Raw genomic sequence first — 21469 nt, 5'->3', positions numbered from 1 at the left:
GCTGTCTACAGCCAATCAACACCTTTGTCACCTCCCACAAACACAACTTTATTAGCAGTTGTTTTTCCAGACACAAGCATTGGTTTTCTTCTCCATTATTTAGACAGGATTATGAATGACTCCACTTAAATCACGTTAGGCCTTATAGAACCCTGTGTTTGTATTCAGCATCACCCGAGCCCGCTAACTCATACATCTTTAAAACAGCTGTACTGTATAGGAAGTGATAACCAGAGATCAGTTCCTTACGTGTTTTAGGACACACAGCCTGTTCACAATCTAATCTCACTCTGCGGTATCCCCCCTCTCCTCCCATCTTCCACCCCCCCTCTCCTCCCATCTTCCATCCCTCCTCTCTCCTTCCGTCTGAGATTAGCATGCGTGACATCTAAGTGAGGCTGTGGGATTTAAGAGACGTAGCCCTCCAGACCTGTCATATCACTGTAAGAGACCAGAGATTAGGAGAATAATAATCTGCAATTTATGGGATTAGGAGTTATTACAATACACTCAAGAGATGCAGTACAAAAAATATATAATTTTAAAACATGTACTGACAAATATGGGTGACACATGAATATGTGCACATGCATGTATAAACATGGACACTGACACACATGGGAGAACACACATACACACACACACACACACACACACACACACACACACTCCTGGGGGATTAAGTGTGTCACTGTTGTGTAACAAAGGTTCATCAGAATCTTTGTGCAGACATTCTTTTTTCAGAACCTATTCTATAACCACAGGATTACATGGTTCTCTCTCTCTCATCGTCTCACTGCTGCTCTGTGGGAGGCAGCCTGGCTCTTGCAGCCTGGTTATTGCAGCCTGGTTATTGCAGCCAGGTTATTGCAGCCAGGTTATTGCAGCCTGGTTATTGCAGCCTGGTTATTGCAGCCTGGCTCTTGCAGCCTGGTTATTGCAGCCTGGTTATTGCAGCCTGGTTATTGCAGCCTGGTTATTGCAGCCAGGTTATTGCAGCCTGGTTATTGCAGCCTGGTTATTGCAGCCTGGTTATTGCAGCCTGGTTATTGCAGCGGTCCAGGAGGTTTGCAGTGACCATGCCTCTGCCCTCAACCTTGAAGCATTGACATACTGCCAATGAACACATTCCTCGTGGTGTAATGGTAGACTTCTGGGTTCCTAAGCGAGGCTGGTTCAAATAACTGAGTGTGAAATAATCCTAGTTTAGTTTGGTGGCAAAGGTGACTATGTGAGAGTCGTGGTGAAGTCGCTCTGGATAAGAGTGTCTGCTAAATGACTAAATGTAAATGTAAGACCCTATTACATCTCTACCACTTCCTCCCTCTCCTGCTCTCAGTCTTACTCACTCCCTCTGCTCTCCCTCTCCATTACATCACACACTCTCACCTCCACAACGCTGAGCAACAGGAGGTGGGTTCCTATGGAAACCACTCTGCTTTAGTTACCAGGGTTCCGTGGCTAACCTGTGTCTGAGTCTCCTGAAACTGATGATGATGATGATGTCTGTCTTCATCATGCTGGTTAGGTCTTCGGCACCCCAGGCTCCTGGTGTGTCTGGACGTTGGGGGCAGTCATGAAGAGGCTGTGAACTGGGACACTGGTGAGGAAGGGAGGGGGGGAGGGGGGGGGGAGGAACGATCACATGATAGCCATTAAGAATGAGTGAGGCAAGAACCACATGCTTTACTTTGGACTGGTACTGTACTGTAACAGGTGTAGCTATGGCAACTGCAATCTCACTGAGAAGTCTTTAGAAAAGTTTCATCCAGGGAGAACAGACAGGAAGTCACAAAGCATGTGACCTTTTCTCTCCTCCAATAAGAAACTCCCATGCACTTGATATTGCTGTCAGAAAGGTTAAGGAAAACTGATAGAAACTGTATAAATCAAAGGAGAGAGATGAGGAATATCTGGAAGGAGATAAATGAAGTAAAAGAGAGGGATGGAAGGAGACAACATGTGTATGTTGATGACTGGTGCAGAGGAGGGTGGAGACAACGGTGGAGATTGTTAGTGACAAAGATGATGTCTGTAGTGAAGGCTATAGAGGTGACTGATCATGGCTACGAAGGAGACCATGGTGGAGTCTATGGTTGTAGTGGTGTATGGTTGACTGATGAGGACAACAATAGTGACTATGCTGTAGAATATGTGACTAAGCTAAATGCCAGAGCTCGTAAATCTGTTCACTACCTGATTGTTGACTGACTGGCTGGCTGGTGTAAAGATTCAGACATTCGACCACGGTCTGACTTGAACCTTGTTCCTCACCACTGTCGTCATCATCAAGGTCACAATCATTTTATTATTTATGTTCAATAAGATGTAAGCTGGCGTGATGTGGTAAACCAAATTACTACTACTATCTTGGTCTTGGAGGGCTAAATTATTTGGACCAGCGGTATTTTGGTGCAGGGATTATGAGAGGGGTTTTACTTTATATTTGAAGGATTCAGTAATCCTGAAGCATGGTGGGGAGGTTGCGTGATCAACAGGAGATTCAGGGGATCATCATGGAACCAGGTTGGGTTGTACGATTGTGTTTCTGGGTCTTAATTTGAATGAGTGAATCAGTCTGTGTTTCCAGTTCTATTGATGATGTCACACAGGGAGGTCATGAGAGGGGGAGGAAGAGGAGCCCAGGGTCCTGATTACTAAACTGGCATCATCTTACCTCCCTGTAAAGACTATGTATTCCCACAAATATAGACACACACATAATATGCACACACCAGACCCCCCCACCCCCCACTCCCACCTAACGATACGAATACAGCCTCATCTCTTCCTCTCTTTTTCTCCTTCTCTCTCTCTCTCTCTCTCTCTCACACTCTCTCTCTCTCTCTCACTCTCTCTCTCTCTCTCTCTCTCTCTCTCTCTCTCTCTCTCTCTCACTCTCTCTCACTCTCTCTCTCTCTCTCTCTCTCTCTCTCTATCTCTCTCTCACTCTCTCTCTCTCTCTCTCTCTCTCTCTCTCTCTCTCTCTCTCTCTCTCTCTGTTGTGATTCTTGTAGTTGATGCCGTTTCTGGGCACGTTGACTGTTGTCATGCCGATACCTAATCTTTGGGAGTAGACCACTTTCCGGGGCGGAGTCCGGCCTTCCACCAAATCACAGACCTGCTGCTGACCACCTGATGATAGTGCTGCCATGGGAACAAATCGGGCTAACAGGTGAGCAGGAAGGAAACACACCTGGAGCACGGTCAGAGTTGCCAACACTCCCACCTCAGGAGGAGTGTGTGAACAGGAAGGAAAACACAGCAGAGAGAGACAGAAACTGTAAGGTTGAGAGCGAGGTGAAGACATTCAGGAAATGGCCTGGGTTGGATTCCAACCTGGGCCTCTGCGGTAAGGCCTGTGCCTACATAATACATGCAGGATATTCGACACCAAAGACTTTCAAATACTTTTCATGTAATAGATTTGTTTTCTTGACCCAGGTCTTCTTGTCAGTGGTTACATTGTTTTTGTAATCGGCCAATCAAGCCTGTTCCTATGGGTGTGTTCCAGTCACCATGGACTGCTTGAGATACTCAGCTCAGGTGTAATCCTGTGGTATAAACCCATGTTGACCGCAATCTCCCATAGCAGCTAAACTGACCTCACCTTCGCAGGTAATCCTTGTCAGAGGATACCCAGGTAGACAGCAGGTTAGTCTGATCAATTCGAACAGGTAACCCCAGGTGAGGTCAAAGTGATTGTGGGAAAGTGACAAGAAATGTAGTCACTGCACTGTTGTTGGTTCATTCAGGATATGGGTCTTAGTGGGCTGCATGTATCACTGGTTCTGTATTAGAGAGGTGTGTTACTGAGGTACGTGAGACTTTATCTCTCCATCTCTTCCTCTGTGTGTGTGTGCAGTCATGAGCTATGCATAGCTACTTTGCACCCTGGAAAGTACAAAGGGTTCCGAGATTATCGACTGTCTATGATATAACCTCTCTTGGTTTTCTATCTGTCTCTATACATGTTCCCTGCAGGCCAGTAGACCTTCAGACACTTCACATTTCATTGAATGACAATTAAGTACACATTTAATGTCAATTATCAGCCAACATTCCTATCTTTGAGGTTGATATTTTAATAACTTCATACCATTTATGTTATTGGTGAAACTACCAGTTAGACAGCTTACTTGGTAAATGCTTAGTGTAATGTGAAAGCCGATCTCAGTTTCCGTATTCTTAGTAATTCCATATTAACGTTGTTGCTCGTTGTGTTGCTAAGATACAGCATCGTTTCAGCAGACGAGGAGGGCTTGAAGATCTCCAGGCTGGGGCTCCACAACGGCCACGGCTCCCCCAGCCGGCAGCTGCGTTCCTCGGCCTCGACCGAGGAGGGCCGGGGCTCCTTGGCGTCCTGCTCCAGGGCTCCCGGGATGAACAGCTACAACGGCAAGGTGTCGACCGCGGGCTCCAGCCAGCTGCGGAGCCGCTTCGTGAAGAAGAATGGCCACTGCAACGTTGTGTTCTCCAACATGGAGGACAAGGGCCAGCGCTACCTGGCCGACATCTTCACCACCTGCGTGGATATCCGCTGGAGGTACCTGCTCCTGCTCTTCTGCTCCACCTTCCTCGTCTCCTGGCTCTTCTTCGGGATCATCTTCTACAGCGTGTCCTTGGTCCATGGGGACTTCGACGAGCACCCTGGGGCAGGGACTGCCCCAGGGGTGGATGGAGGTGCGGAAGGAGGGGGTGCCGGTGGCGGCAAGGTGGAGCAGAGACTGTGGCAGCCCTGCCTCCTCCACGTCCAGGGGTTTGTGGGAGCGTTCCTGTTCTCCATCGAGACCCAGACCACCATCGGCTACGGGTGGCGTTGCGTGACCGAGGAGTGCCCCGTCGCCGTGGTCACAGTAGTGGTCCAGTCCATCGTGGGGTGCATCATTGACTCTTTCATGATCGGCACCATCATGGCCAAGATGGCGCGGCCCAAGAAGAGGAACCAGACGTTGATGTTCTCTAAGAACGCCGTGATCGCCATGCGGGACGGGAAGCTGTGCCTGATGTGGCGTGTGGGGAACCTCCGCAAGAGCCACATCGTGGAGGCTCACGTCCGCGCACAGCTAATCCGGCCCTACACCACGGCCGAGGGGGAGTTCATCCCCCTGGAGCAGATGGACCTGAACGTGGGCTACGACGAGGGCATAGACCGCCTCTTCTTGGTGTCGCCGCTGGTCATCGTCCACGAGATCGACGAGGACAGCCCCCTGTACACCCTGAGCCGGGCGGAGCTGGAGACAGACAACTTTGAGGTGGTGGTGATCCTGGAGGGCATGGTGGAGGCCACGGCCATGACCACCCAGACACGCAGCTCCTACCTGACCACCGAGATCCTCTGGGGCCACAGGTTCGAGCCGGTCATCTTCGAGGACCGCGACCGCTACCAGGTGGACTATTCACGTTTCCACAAGACCTACGAGGTCTCGTCCACGCCGCACTGCAGCGCCAAGGAGCTGGACGAAGCCGCCGGCCGCCGCCCCCCCACCGCCTCGCCCTCCGTTTCTAGAACGATCCAGAGCTCCTGCCCTCGATCGCCCAGCGCCTTCTGCTACGAGAACGAGGTGGCGCTGAGCGCGGGAGAGGAGGACGAGGACGAGCTGTTCGAGCCGGCGGGGGAGAGGCAGAAGGAGGACGAGAGGAGGAGTTCGGTCACGGTGGATTTCCAAAGGATGTTCCAGGACACGCCCACCGTGACGTCCGGCAGCAACATGCTGTGTGTTCTGGACATGGACAATCAGATGGAGTTTGACATGTTACAGACTACCCTCCCACTCGACCCTCTCACATACAAGAGTGAGTCTGAGATCTGAGCAGGAGCCATGGAGACACACTCCCCTCTCCTCCTGGCTCTTAGCTTGCCTCTCCAGAGGTCTGGATGAGGGCTTGTTTCTTTTGGGATTTGCACGTTCCTGTCTTTGTTAGTTGAACAGAGATCCAACCCCCTTTGAGCCTTGCCAACCTCCATTTGTTTTTTGACTCGTGCCCTACTCGCGTTGCTTCTCCTTCGCTGGGAAATGGTTTGATTTTCCAGGACCTGCGGAGGACAGGGTTGGGTGCAGGCCAGTTGTGAGAGTGGACAGTTGAGACTGTGGGGACTGAAGAGGGCCTCGTACAGGTGAACACGGACTGACAATAGAATGCGAGGCCAGTGTGGTACAGTCTACATCTGGACTACAAACTCCTCATATGGACTACAAACCCAGTCAAAGGAATTTGTAGAGATTAAGATCATCTTAATGGGGGAGATTAGAGAGTGTGCTACTGACTAAACAGTAGCACACTCTGAGAATAACTTTATACTTTAGGAGAAAGACTGTCTCCGAAAGGAGGGAAAACAATACATGTGTAGCCGATGGACCAAATTAATATCCTCAAAACAATCGAGTCACGTTTCAGACACAATCTAATACCTAGAAGGTGACATTGTACAGATAGCACAGATACCTATTTTCTTTGTAGAATGTTTCGTTTGGAACACTTCATTTGTGATCTCTTAATTCCGTTTTTCCGTCTGAATTTTAGAAAGATCTGGTGAAAGCAATAAGAGTGATGTGAAGAATATCTCTTCCTTCTTGAAGAGAGGAGAATAACGAGGCCTGAAGAGTTCAAAGTGAGCTTGAATATTGTGTGAATGAAAGAAAATATTTTGAGTTTTGTTTCTAATTCTTTCTAACTGTGGGTCGTGCCAGTAGATGGCAGCAGTTCATTTTAAACATAGCTGCACTCGGCTTTAAAAAATATATTGAAATGTATCGCACATCAAGATTTTATTATACTTAGTTAAGATTGAGGAAATGAATATATACCAATATCAAAAGACCTCACTTTAGTGGAATGTGCCCAATATTCTGAGTTATATTTCACTTTGTACAGCATGCAAACAATCCTGTTTATAGTGTTGCTAATGAATCACGACTATATTAATATACTTTTCTTCTTACTGTGCAATATACCACAAAAGCAATCACAGAAACATAATCTGTAGAATAGAAGAAGGTAAGGGAAATGCTTTCCTGAAACCGAGATGATATCATTAGCATGATGTACTCCAAAGAGGGCATTTTGAGTTGCATGTTGGTTGTAGCAATAACAATTTTTTAAATGAAAGCCCTAATCTATTTCCTGGTGTCATTTACAAGTGTTCTCTTGTTTATTAATCAAAGTGTTGGAGGTGACACAATCACAGACCTACACAAATACACAATTTGAAAACAGTGCTCTTTAGGACGTGACAACTCATGCGGTTTGATTTTAGAGAGACTGGCTGTCTCAGCTTGTGTGTTTGTTTATCTCTGTATGTACTTGGTTTCAGTCCTCAAAGAGTTGTGAGAATAATAAGATGATAAGTTTAAAACAAACTAATACTCTTAGCCAGGTGTGATGCCTTTAGGCAGGTGACCTGGTGAAAACACAGGTAAGGTCTACCTGGAGGGATGTCAGAGCTAAGAAAATGCTAAAAAGTAAACTGGGAGATTTCGATTTTGTGTGAAACATTTCACAATAGTTACCCCCCACTCCACACACACACCCACCAGCCGAACCTTTTGCACTCCTGTTAGGGCTAGTTGGTAGTTCATTAGTTCACATAGTGTTTTTCAGGAAGGTATAGAATCCAGATGTCCTTAATGTTCCCTGTTCCCATGTAGCGACTCAGTGAGCTCGTCTCTGGATGTTTTTAAACCTACTCCTGGGCTTTGCATGACTTTTGATATTTTATTTTTCATCGTTGAATTTCTCTAGGCACATAAAATTGCATGTGTATGAGCCTGTTATGTGTATGTGTGTATGTGTGTGTGTACGAGCCTAATTTATGTGTGTGTGCATGTGTGTGTGTGTGTGTGTGTGTGTGTGTGTGTGTGTGTGTGTGTGTGTGTGTGTGTGTGTGTGTGTGTGTGTGACTGTGCATGCACCTGAATGCTAAGCTCTTTCGGTAATAATTGCTTTATAAATCAAATTTCCTTATTCATTAATAAAATTGCACAATTCCATAATTCAGCTTAACATCAGAAATATTATGAACAGCGCAACATTTTAATTAATTTGACACATGGACAAAGATTTGTAAATAATATGCAACTTGCACTTTATATTTTATTATTTCATATACACCATTCAGTCAAAGATGGGGAAGATTTTTCAGAAGTTTCATGACTGAATATATGACTTCATTTATGAATCTATTAATTTCTGAATAGACTTTAACTGCTATAGACCTACATTTTGTATTATGTAACTAAACAATTTGCACTCTTTTTTCCTGAAATTAGTATTATTCTTCTTATCTCTGCTGTTCAGTCTTCCAGCTTGCACTACTACTGTATTTTGTGACCTTCAAATCTCCAGTCTCAAACCACATCGGAGAACACAACCAAACAGGCTCAAACAGGCTCAAACAGGCTGTGTCTGACCCAACGCAAGCTCCTACAGATAGAATATTAATACGTTAATAAGCACTTTACTCCTTGTGTAAACCTTTTGATGTTAAAAATAAATATTTATATTGTATATTCTTTTGTGGTCTCTGTATGTCTTTTTGTATATATTTTTTTTACTATACATGTCTAATTAATTATACATTTATAAGATGCTATTATCCAAAGTGGCATATAACTAGGGCCTATATACACATTATGACTATAATATCATATTAGCCTGTGACACGTTTGATACTGGTCTGGTCAGTCATGATCCTCCACAGGTTTGGAAGACATCATTGCAGCTCCAGAAGTAACTGACCTCGTTTTCTGATCGACCTCCTGGTGATTATTAGTCAGGTGTGCTGGATTAAGACGGGAGCGACCAGCGACCAGCGACAGGTCGTTAGCGACATTAGCAACGTTAGCTCTGACGGTAGACGAAAAGCAGTGAGCAGGATTGGATTTTCTCTTGTACCAAACTTGTATTACAGTTTTTCTCAATTGTTTACACACAAATACTGGTACTTGAGACACAATGACCAGAACATGTAACTCATGCACCAACCCCATGAACCAATTCTGCTACACTACAAGCACAATTCCTGCTTTACACTCAAATTGCAGTTCTAAAACACACTTTTTTCAAAACACTAAACACAATTCTCTGCATTTGGCACAATTTTCATGAAGAAAATCTTTTGTTTTCACAAGGAACACACTGCCATTCAAATACGCACACTGACTCATCGCATGGACAAACACCTGTCACACAGTTTTACAATTAGCAATCAGAGCTTTAGCATAAAAGGGCAACAGGTGACCTCTTCTGTTTTTGAGCAATGGATGCCAACATTGGAAACAGAGGCAGAGGCAGAGGAGTGAGAGTAAGAGGAGGAGGACGGGGAGGACGAGGATGAGGAAGGCCAAGGACCATAATCTCTGATGAGATCCGAGCCGCTTTGGTTGACCATGTGGTCAACCATGGTCTAACAATGAGGGAGGCTGGGCAAAGAGTACAGCCAAATTTGAGCAGGTACACTGTAGCATCCATCATCCGGACTTTCCGAAATGAGAATAGGTAAGAAATCTACTCTCACTACAAAATTGCAGTAGGCCTACTGCATATCAATACAGTACTCAATGAGTACAGTAGTACAGTATTGCCTGTAGACTGTTCTGTAGGACTGTAAAAATAAAGTATGTTTCAAGTATTTGGAAAATGTATTCCTACTTTGTATTCCTACACAGTATTTACAGTATTTTACTATTTGTTTTGCAGAACTGAAAGATTACCAACACAAGGTGGTCGGGAACGTCCTCTGTCTCCTGAACAGGAAACTGAAATCATGAACATGGTCCTAGAAAATAACACCATAACATTACGGCAAATACAAAGAAAAATAATAATAATGTAATTGTATACACTATACAGTAAATTATTCAGTTATTTTGTATGTAGACCACTGTATGTGCAACTTTGTGTTGATTGGGATGTACACTGTGTACATTGTTTTTCTGGGAAAAATACGTAAAATATATTTGTTTCCGTGTATTTCTGTGTTCTGAGTATAAAAGCAATATTCTCAAATATTTTACAACACACTTACGTATGTACTGTCTGTGGTACAGTAAGTGTAACACTGAACAAAAAAGGCCAAACTCACTATGATGAATGAAGAAGAAGTGTTTTCCATTCATCATAGTGTTTTACATTGAGCACATCAGTGTTCAAATGGTTCTTATAAATGTCTATTCATATGATGGTTTGTGTTTGTCATTTGAAAACAAAATACAATTTTGAGATTAAATAACATTGTTTTGAATGTAAAGTTTAATTTTGCAGGAGAAGTGAGGGGTTTTGCCCATTGTGTGTGTGTTTTTTTTTTATTTGTGTGTAGAGTTCTGAGAGTATGAGGTATGCATTCAGAAAATGTGTGTAACCAATCGAGAAAAACTGTAAGCACGTTAGATTTTTTTGGTGTACATTTCTAAAAACGTTGTGACTGATATGATGAGTATGGTGTGGAAAGACAAGATTATTAAAATTCATATATAATTCAAGGTATGCTGTATACAGTATAAAGGCACAAATATTATAATTTGAAATGGTGTACTGAGGTGTTCTCCCAACTATATAAACACATTACACATTTGGAGAGACAGCAGTTTTCCTATCTGGCCACTAGGTGGCCCTGTGGCCTGTTTCACCCCTCTGTGTTTCTCTACAGAAGGTTGAGACCGTGGTCCCTCTGGTGGTGAATAATGACTTCCTGTGTCCAGTCCAACTACAGGAAGCTTAACTCAACTGCTAATCAGGAATTTATTATAAAACACATAAGTTAACATTGTTCTGTGTATCATGCTAAAATATTGAATGTCAAAATGCAGTGTGAGAACAATAGCAGGATGTCCGACAGGATGCTTTTCTGGCTATTCTGACCCACAATGCTTTGCACAGCGGGACCCCAAGATCCCTCCCTCCACGCTCTGAGGACGCTCTGAGGACGCTCTGAGGACGCTCTGAGGACACTCTGAGGTCGTCTGAGGACACTCTGAGGAGGGTCTGAAGACGCTCTGAAGACGCTCTGAGGAGGGTCTGAGGAGGGTCTGAGGAGGGTCTCCAGGCCTTCAGAGCTGGGGAAATTGGGCAGATCACTCTGTCACACCCATACTGAAACATGCTAGAGACACACCCAGGCACATGACCTGGGCTAGCTGCCATGCCTGGCTTTGAAGTCTTGCTTGGTGCTCGGCATTCACAGCCAATCACAGCCAATCACCTCTGTGTCTGGGCTCCAGCAGTGGAACACGCTAAGTCCTTCTGAATGTGACTTCCACTGTCCCAGGAGTTTCCTTCTGGAGGAAAATGGTCTGCAGGACATTAGCTTAGTTAGCATTATCTTGTGTCTCAGTTAGCCTGCACTACAGCTGTTTGGCACATTCTTCCCAGTAATCGAATAATTCAATCATTCCTCTCTCCCGATTTTAATCAAGTTAAAATCCTCCTTTTCTCTTACTTATGAGCTATTTCCCCTCGATGCACCACTCATCCTTTCTTTCCTCCCCTCCATCCATCCCATCCATCCCATCCAGCCCATCCATCCCATCCATCCCTCTCTTTATCCTCAACTCTACCGACTCCCATCAGCCTCTGGTGACACCATGACAGTATCAGTCAAAATGGCCGCCGTGCCAGCCCTGCTAACACCCTGGGGGGTCCACAGCTGGTCCCCCTGGAGAAGATGAAAGACGAGTGCAGGGCAGGAAGTGGAGAAGGTGAAGAAGGAGGGGGGGGGGGAGCAGCGGTGGGTCCCCTTGTGTTGTGCTAAGCCCTGAGGCTATTTGGGATTTTTTTTTGTGTGTACGTGTGTGTGTGTTTGGGTGCAAATGTGCTTACTGTAGACTTGTGTGTGTGTGTGTGTGTGTGTCGGGTGGTGAGGCTGGCTGATGGTGGGTGCTGCACCATGGTAGCTGTCAGTGTGATTTGGGGGCCTGCTACTGACTCCATTGTGCATTGTCTCCAGAGTGACCCAGACCTCCACAGAGGCCCCTTGTACTGCCTCACTTCAACCGGCCAGTTAGCATGCTAATTACACGACGCGTCTCCTGTCTCCTTCCATCATCCCCCTCTCCTCCTCTCCTTCCGGATTCTCCTCATCCCTCCTTTTCGCATTTCCAATTTTTCTTTTCAGTTTTCCGTCACCCTTAACCCATCCCTGTGCACTGGGCTGTGTTTTCAAAACCCCATTCTAGCTCCTTCCTGTTATCCTCCTTCCATCTCCTCTTTCTACCCCTTCATCCCTCTATCTGTTCACTCTGTTCTCTGTGAGCCTTTGTGGAACGCCCCTGTCAGTCATCGGGTGCTGTCTAACATCAAACAAGCCTAACCTTCTAAATCCCCAACTGCTACTTCCTTGAAGTCAGAATCACAAACTAGTTATGTGCCCAAGTAATTTTACACATACAAAGTATTTGCTTGGTCTGATGGTGCTTAACAATAAACATGTAGTAATAAAAATAAACATATTGTGATAGAATTTCATGTTCCTGTCTCTCTCTCTCTCTCTCTCTCTCTCTCTCTCTCTGTGTCTCTGGCCTGCCTCATTCACACCTCCTCCTCTTCCACCTCCTCTCCTCCATCTGCCTCTTCTAATAATGTAATGTAATCGTTTAACAGACGCTTTTACCCAAATCGACTCGAGGAGATTTGAACCTTGATCTGCAGTCAAATGCTCTACCACTGAGACATGGCCTCATGCATGCTGTACAAAACGCTGTGATCACCCCTGAGGGAATCACTGCAGTGTGATTGATAACAAATACCCGACATCGTAGCAACACATTTCTCCTCTCAGCTCTGCAGTTGCACAAGGAGGAGATTGTTGTGTGACTCTAACGCGGACTTTGCACGGCGCTGACACGCTGATGTCATTCTGCACTGTGGACTCAGTGAGTGGACGTCTGTGTGGAGGTAATAGCATTACTAACACTGTGGCAATGACAACCTCCTTTACTCACAATCACACAGCTCACTGTCAGCAAAATGAAATCACACTCTTAACAGGTTTGCGCTGTGTTTCTGTGGGGAGAAGCCGTGATCGACTGCAGGTATGAGTGGGACAGGATGTGCTTGTCAGTGTGGGTGCGTGATGTTCTGTGACACGTGTGTGTGTGAGCGTGCTAGTAAATTTGCCACTACATGTACAGTATGTGGCAAACTGTGTGTGCAGTATGTGCACCTGTGCTGCTCTGTATGTGTGTGTGCTCTGTGTGTGTGTTCTCTGTGTATGTGTGCACTGTGTGTGTGCTGCGTGCATGTTGGTAGCCGTGCAGCACAGCAGCTGTGGGGCTGCCTGACTCACATGGATGGAGGGGGGAGGAGGGGAGGGAGGCTGGGGGGTGCAGAACTCCCCATCTCCCTCTCCCCTTTCATCTCCCTCTCCCAGCCTCCAACAACAAACCCTTTCATTCGGGCATCTCCACGGCCGCCCTCGGACCCCCTGAGGCCCCCACCCTTTCACGCTGCTTAATTCAATGTTCCGAGAAAAACTCATGATTGGAAAGTGACTCCCCCTCTCTCTTTCCACCCACCACCATCACTGTCTCTCTGCTCTTTCCTCTTTTCCCTTTTTGATCCTTCCATCCAAACAACATCTGTTTAATAAAGAAGAAGGAACAGGAAGTGAAACGATCATCTCCATGGCGGCAGCGGTGTTGTGATGTCATCAGAGAACAAGGGTATTTGAGAAGAGAATAAAGGCATGGAGGTGGGGAAGAGAAAATGGAATACCAAAATACAGGAAGTGAGGAGGGGAGGAGGGGGTAAGAGGGTGTCCTACAGGTCTGGTGATTTTGAAACACTGATTATGTCAAATAAAAGGGGAGCTGAAGAATGAAGATGGGAATCAACTAACTTGGAGACGAAAATAGATTTGTCATGGCTTCTCTTCTCACCTCACTCAGTTTTCTTCCTGTGAATCACAGACCCCCAAACTCCTGTTCTGCCTCAACTGAATTTTAGCCACATAGTGCCTGTTCTGTGGTCTCTTCACGACGGAATGTGGCGATTATCAGTGTACAAAATGGAATTAAGAATAACAGCTTAACATATATAACTGTTGCCGTTAAAACGATATTTTCCCTCGTTGCGGCTAAAGGCCAATAAAACTTTGGATTTCTTCATTTGAGAAACTCGCCGAATTTCTCAAACGAGTCTAGGCATCTACAACAGCGGACTATTATGCACATTAAGTCTCAAGTAATAAGAGGTAAACGACAGTTTGAGAAAGACCCACACTCATCAACCTTTGCCTAACTAGCGCAATACCCGCCTCCTTGAATGACGTGTTTAATCTTTGATCAATGAAGTCAAAACGTCACATCCCGCTGCGCACTATTGTCGCGCGCGCCGGGCACCGGCATCAAAGTTTAATTACTGCGCCCTGAGGCGTGTTCATCATATGAGGTCGCGAGGATCCCAGTTGGCAACATGGGGTCAATTACTGTAGAGATGTGAGACTGGAAGGTCTCTTTCCCACAAAGCGTTCCAATGCTGAAAACATCCAGATATAGACCAGATATATGAACTGTATAACTAGCAGTTTTCAGTCATGCAGATTATTCGACACTGTTTCCAGCCTGCACCCAGACAGCAACATTGCCACAAAGACCCTTTTGTTCCCATACTGAATTCTGGAACGTCATTTTCAGCATTTTACTGCAAATGACTAAATCTGCACATCCCTCGCCTTCCATTCCACTCAATTATCATTCTTGAGGTTCTCCCCTGCTCTGTCCGGGCTTCTGTCATGCAGAAAGCTGCTACTGCTTTTTTGAAACACTCACTCGCACGCACACACGCACACAGACTCGCAAACACACACACACACTCACGTACACACACATTAGCACAAACACACTTGGACGCACACACAAACAATCGCATGCAAACACACACATTATACACATGGATGGACACATGCACGCAACACACATGCACAAGCAAACACAAACACACACACACTCAAGGTGACACTGGGAGATGGAGATAGTGGTGACAGGCTGATCTGACTTACGGGTATTTTGCTCCAGGGGAGAGAAAGTTACTGGCTGAGAAACACACAAGGCACCATTGAATCCTCTCTCTCTCTTTCTCTGTCTCTCTCTATTCTCTCTCTCCCTCTCTCTCTCTATTCTCTCTCTCTTTTTATCACTGTTTCTCTCTCTCTCTCTGTCTTTTCCTCTCTCGACCTCGTCATCTTTATCTCTTTTTTTCGTCCTGTGTCTCTCTGCTTCCATCTCTCCCTTTCTCTCACAGCTGCAGCCATCAGGGCCTTTGTCTCAACATGGAGGGATGTAAACTGTCACAGAGGGAGGTATCACAAGGCACAAGGCTCACATTTTACAGGAGAGTTAAATTAAAATTCCAATAATCTTTTTGAGCAGGTCGACCCTCAGAGGCAGCCTGATATAAGCCATGAGAGTGGGGGACAACTCAGAGAGTTAGAACCCCAACCAGGTGTTCCACGACTGGGTTCTCCAAACAGGTAAATGGAAGATTACTGAATACCAGGGGAGATCAGCCAGGTAACCAAACTCTCTCCTTTTTACCCCACAAACCCCCCTATCCATTTCCTTTAGATGTTCCTCTCACACAATTGGAGTAACTAGATTCTTTCCTTTGGCCAGCCAGTGTAGATATAAACCCAGACACACAATGGCCCATTCATGGAGGCTGCAATGTCTTGACCCCCCACCCTCCCTCCATCCCTCCATCTCTCCTTCCCTCCATCATCCAAGCCCTCTGGCATCCCCCCATCTATTTCGGCTCCTCTCTCCAACTACCCCCCCCCCCCCCCCCAAGCCCCACATCTACTCCCCAGCTGCATTGGAACCTCGTCCAAGTTCTACCCCCACCATTTGCCGTCCAACCCCACGACCTCCACTATCCACTACCACCCAGCACATGTACCCCCCCCCCCCCCACCTCTCCCCCCCATGCCTCCGTCCCCAATCCAGTACCAGTCACCGCGAAGGAGAAGAAGCAAAAAGAAAGAGGGGAAAAAAAGAATAGGAAATTCAGCACTTGGAACACAAAGACAGGATTCATCAGTAGCCACAGACACCCACGTGGGGGACGCATTTAAGTGTTGCGCAGCTGCATTGATTTATTAAATAAAACGAAGGGTGGAAAGAAATGATCCGATGCTCTCGTGGAACGTTGAGTTATTTTCATTAACTGCGTTGAAGATCCAGAGACTTTTTAATTTGGGAGGATTTAATCATTGTTACTAATAGCCAACAAGTTCTGAAAAAGTATAGTGATGTTGTCATTAGTCAATCAAAGGCAGGGCTGTTTACACTGGGAACAGTCCTGCTGTACAGCACCTGTTAGACCTAACACCTGTGCAGGTGCACCAGGGAGAGAGACATAGAGTAGCTGGGGGCTTTTAATATGTAAAAAGAGAGAGAGAACAAGAGACAGGAAGTAGGCATGAAAGAGGGATGGAGAGAAATAGAAAGTGGGAGAGATGGATGAAGGGAGAGAGAGAAAAGAGAGAGAGAGCATGGTATCAGTAGGAGTTAATGCTATGGAAGATTTACATTTACATTTATGCGTTTAGCAGACACTTTTATCCAAAGCGATTTCCACCAGAGAGCTTTACAAAAGAGCCTAGGTCACTGATCATAACAACGAGATAGCCCCAAACATTGCGAGCAGCCAAAACATGAAGCATACATTGTGAAACCAAATAAGTGCCAAAGGGAAGAACCATAAGAGCATGCAGTTAAACAAGTCACAATTAAACAACATGAAACTCAAAATGTGCAAGAGTGTACCTGTAGAAAAACAATCAACAGATACTGTTGGCAGATACTGGCTGTTTGATGAATTCCTATTGAATGGTTCAGGATCAGTGTGATGGATGGAACAGTTCTCTCCATCCCACCACATATCATGACATCATCAGCTACATCGAGGTCAGGCATTAGGGAGCACTGACCTCTCTCTCTTTTTCTCTCTGTGGCTCTTTATCTCTCTCTCTTCTTTCTCTCTCTTACTTTGGGACTAATAAAGTGAATGTAATTCTCACTGACCCCCCTCTCTTTTCTTCTCTCTGGTTTGCTGCCTCTCTCTTCCTCTGTATTTCTTCTGGTCTCTCTCTCCCTCTCTCTCTGCCCCCTGCTCTCTCTGATGTCCTCACTAAAGCCAGAATGCGGGATTTCTCTAGGAATGTGTGCCTGACCCAGAGAAGACCTGTTCCTGTTCCACAGAAACATCCCTCCCCCTCCTCCCCTCCCCCCCCTCCCTCACTCCTCTTCATCTAAACTTTCTCTGCCTTTTTGTTGACCAGGCCTTCTCTCTGTCTCTCTTTTTCTGTCTCTCTTTCTGTATCTGTATCTCCCTTTCTCTCCCTCCCTCCCTCTCTCCCTCTCCCTCCCTCTCTCACTCTCTCTATTTCGCTCACACACACAGACAATTAATATTCAGTGCAATTAATCTACCATATATTTTAACTGATAAGTATAACTCCTGTATTTTCTCCATCAGGTGACGGGTGAATCTGTGTAAAAGCTTCATAACCGGAGTTAGAGTTCTCCACATCTACGTAAACTGCAGTCGCAACAGCTAACTCGGCTTCCGTCAGATTCACAAACGTGAACAGAGTTTGACGTCGGGAGAACGTCTTCGTGTAGACTTCAAGTCAAATGGCCGTTTATCCCTCTCTGATTTCACCTCTCACCCCTAGTCAGGTCACGAGTTCTGCCCCAGAGTCCTAACTAACTGTGCACCTCACGGTCTCGCGCCACTATACAACACAACAAACAACATCATGCTGTCACATGGCTGGCCACTGTCCGCGGGCACTGAGAGGCCCAGTGCATGATGGGAACCTATGTTGACTAAGAAACAAACTTAAAGGATGTCTGCACTGATGTTGTTTTAACATGAACTACAATGTACTAAATGGTTTATCCTCTGTTTTTTAGGTTTGAACTGAACACATGAACATTTCACGTGATTGATGCTTCAATAATAATCATTAATACCGTATAGTATTATAGAATGCCAGTGTAGTTAATGTAGGAATGTGTAGTTATGTGTAGATAGTTATAATTGAAGCTTTTCTAGTGTTATTTCTCCTTCAAACTTAATTGTATAGTTTATTTATGTGTTTTAGTATTATGTTCCTACATGGGTAGGAGTATAATACAGACCTGTCTTTCAATTACATAATTCAAACAGACCAAATAACTGACAGTCACACAAAAATTCAACAGCATTAAAGCCATATCTTGATATATAGGCCTATAGGCCTAATATTTCCTTTCGGTTTGAAATGTTTGATATTTTGTTTCAAATATAGCCTATAGGCTATAGGCCGCAAGGAGCTGTAGGCTAGAAGTCAAAACAAGCCAAGACAATGCAGCATACAAACGAATGACTGATTAGTCAGTGCCATTTTTCACGGTGTTTCACCGTAAAAACATATAGTCTATACACTTAGGCCTAATTGCTCGATTTTTTATATCGAAAGAAATTACTAAAACAATAATCCCACATTTGTGTAACCTCATTATAATTAAATCGTCCAAAAGTCAGTAGACGATAGTAGAGTCAGTAGACGATTTTTGACGATTTGCCTGGACGAAATGCCTGATATATCTTATATCAGGCATTTCGTCTTAATACGACAGCCACTAAAATAAAACTTTAATGCAAACATATTTACTCGATATAGCCAAATCGTAACCGTTTCACATTTGGCTCCGTTCTTGATTAGTTAATTACACGCAAATACATTTTGTTTGAACATTTTAATAAGACGTTAACTATATAGCCTATAGTTCGTTTTGTTAATGCATCTTATTGAATTCCCCTTGTCAAATATGTGAACAATAATTTCGATTATTCATTCTGATGTCAAGGCTTATCATGAAAAAACAAGGATTTACCTAAGAAACTAGTCAACTTTTCTTAATGTCTGTAGCCTGTAGGCCTACTCTGTAGTCGGCTTTACAAAAAACAATTACAACCGCACACTAGAAGGTCATCTTGACTTAATAAGTAGGCTTCATTTTTGGCATTAGTCTAATACCGCAAAACGAATGATTAGATATTTTTCTTTTCACTGATTGTTCAATACCAAATGTGCTGATCGAACGCCATGCCGATCAAAACAGTAACCTTTACCTTGGTGCCCTTTTGCGGTTTCTTTTTTTCTATGGCAAATCAATCATTTTGGAGGGATCGGCCTCGGGGTATAAGAAATGATTCATCCTATCTTCCTTTAGTCCGTATCCCTTAAGATGCTCTTCCAAATATCCTACAAATCAATATAATTGGTAAATGTATGTTCTGTTTCTGTCTCGTTCAATCCGCTCTAAAATCTGCTTAAATTGAGAATTTAACTTATAAATGGCGCACGGTCCATTTGAGGCAGTGATACATGCTATGCAACACTATATAATTCTTAATGCCTATGTTACTCACAGGTTTGAAAACAACAATAGCAATAATAAACAGCTTACATCAATACCCAAAGAACACATCGCGTTCTCAAACATATAGGCTACTCAGAAGATCACATGTAGGCCTCTTTTATAATCTGTCTTAAATATTCAAAACCGATGAGACATTTCAGTTCCCTGCGTGTCAACAGCCAGAGAATATCTTTTTTTTTCTGTTTCCTCCAAACGGAGCTCAAACCTGCCTCCACTAGCTTGTTACTGCGCCCCTCACAAACACTCACTTCAAAGACGAGGCCAGGGCTCAGGTCCCTGAACGGCCGGGCAGTCCAGCGGAGTGGCATTTTAAAGCATCCCTGTTTGATAGCTGCCAAAGCCGGTCGGAACGACAGCAGATCCATAGGCAGAGTATAGTCCTGGAGCACGTTTTCTCTATATGTGAGCGTTTACTGAGACGCGGACAAAGAGACGCACTAAAGGGAGACACGGGTCTTTTTCTCTTTTCTCTTTTTTTTATACACACAGAACTGCTTTTTGTTCCTCATTTTTTCATTTAAGAGGGTAATGGAGGGGGGTGTTCGTTTGATCACATGATTACAATTCACCTGAGATAAAACAATGGGACCAAAGAAAGGAGTAGAGCCAGCGTATGAAAGGGAGAGCGAGGGAGAGAGAATCAGACAGAGAGATTCACTCATGGTTAGGACTCCCTTATCACAGTCAACATTCATGGATAATGAAAAAAAAAGAAGTGATTTTTGGATGGGGGGCATTGTGTCGCGAGAAGGACTCACAAGGGGTCATTGTTGTAAAGAACAGCGCGTGTGTTCGGCCCATGATATTATTCTCTCCCCCCGTCTTTCGTTACTATTTCTCCGAACGCCGTTCGGTTTTAAATGTGTGCTCTGTGAGTGCGCACTGATGCAATTATGAAACTCACACATAGCATAAGGCGATTCAGTGTCTGCTGAGGAATTACATTTCATTCCAATGCATTCTCTATGAGGGCCTACAGGGTCAGGTCCTGCAGTTAGTCCACTGTCTGCCAGTGCTAGAATAGCAGGTTAAAATCATATAGTTAGCAAAACGTTTTTTGATAAATACAAACACATAGGTCTTCTGTTGATGCCCGACCATGGCGTTACAGTAATGTAACAAACTTATTTATTCCAGCGGCATTGGCACTATTCTACAAGATGAATTGTGAGACACAAATAGCAGGTGCACTATCGGCATGCTGTGTATCTCAGAAAATATGTGCTATGTGTGTCTGTGCGCGTGGGTGTGTTGGAGTGTGTGTATGTGTGAGTGTGTTGAGGAGGCTGTGAGCATGTGTGTGTGTGTGTGTGTGTGGTGTGCCAGTATTTCGCCCTCTCGGCGGCAGAGAAGGGACCAGAGGCTCTGCCTCTAATGCTGCAGAAGGACCAGAGGCTCTGCCTCTAATGCGTCAACAATGCGTCAGTGTGCTCCTCTCAACCCGCTGCTAATTTAGATGACGTTGCCGGACGTTACATCAAAAGAGAATCAAAAAGAGACGCTTCAAAGTAGCTCGTTGACGCGTGGATCTATAGTGTTGGTCCTTTCAGCCTGGTTGGTGCCAGGTTTACTCCTATACTTAGCCTATAACAACTCGCAAGTTTGAAAAAGATCCGTAGGCCTATTACTGAAATCAATCTGGATGTCTTCCTCCAGCGAGAATTCAATTATGTAAATTATAATTAAAACCTAATAACTTAAATTACTTTTAGAGCAGGTTTAACCATGGAAGGCTTTCAAAATATCAGATATGGCGTTAAGCAACTACTTTAGGGCAAACATGAGCCTTTCAGGCCTTTGAAAGTTTGCTGCTCATATCAAAAACTAACTGTCAGTTTGAATTTAAAATTCAAAGGGATAAATTATTTGTTTTAATTTATTCTTATAAATTTGTAGTGTATGCTTCAGGCTGCAAACAGTACAACATGCCTATTAATCAGCCATTATTAATGTGAATTTTGACAAAGAAACCCATCCCTGCAGGAAACGGACGAGAATAATCACGGACCAATCACAAGCGTTCAATCGGCGCAAGTTTGCTT

The 21469-nt window shown here is 44.7% G+C and overlaps 1 protein-coding gene and 1 long non-coding RNA gene across 2 annotated transcripts; one reads left to right on the top strand and one right to left on the bottom strand.

The window, feature by feature from the left end:
* Window positions 1–353: 353 nt before the first annotated feature.
* On the bottom strand, window positions 354–19836 carry LOC136940331 (uncharacterized). Its single transcript, XR_010876384.1, has 3 exons — window positions 19676–19836; window positions 1467–1600; window positions 354–441 (listed from the first exon to the last, which is right to left on the bottom strand). It is a non-coding gene; the product is annotated as an uncharacterized lncRNA (long non-coding RNA).
* On the top strand, window positions 3153–5813 carry kcnj4 (potassium inwardly rectifying channel subfamily J member 4). Its single transcript, XM_067232426.1, has 2 exons — window positions 3153–3175; window positions 4232–5813. Exons 1-2 carry the CDS (start codon window positions 3153–3155, stop codon window positions 5811–5813), a joined length of 1605 nt encoding a protein of 534 aa, XP_067088527.1.
* Window positions 19837–21469: the final 1633 nt, after the last annotated feature.

The sequence above is a fragment of the Osmerus mordax genome, chromosome 3 (genome assembly GCF_038355195.1).
Source record: "Osmerus mordax isolate fOsmMor3 chromosome 3, fOsmMor3.pri, whole genome shotgun sequence".
Classification (NCBI taxonomy): domain Eukaryota; kingdom Metazoa; phylum Chordata; class Actinopteri; order Osmeriformes; family Osmeridae; genus Osmerus; species Osmerus mordax.
The sequence above is the reverse complement of the archived record's forward strand: the minus strand, read 5'-3'. Positions and strand labels throughout refer to the sequence as shown.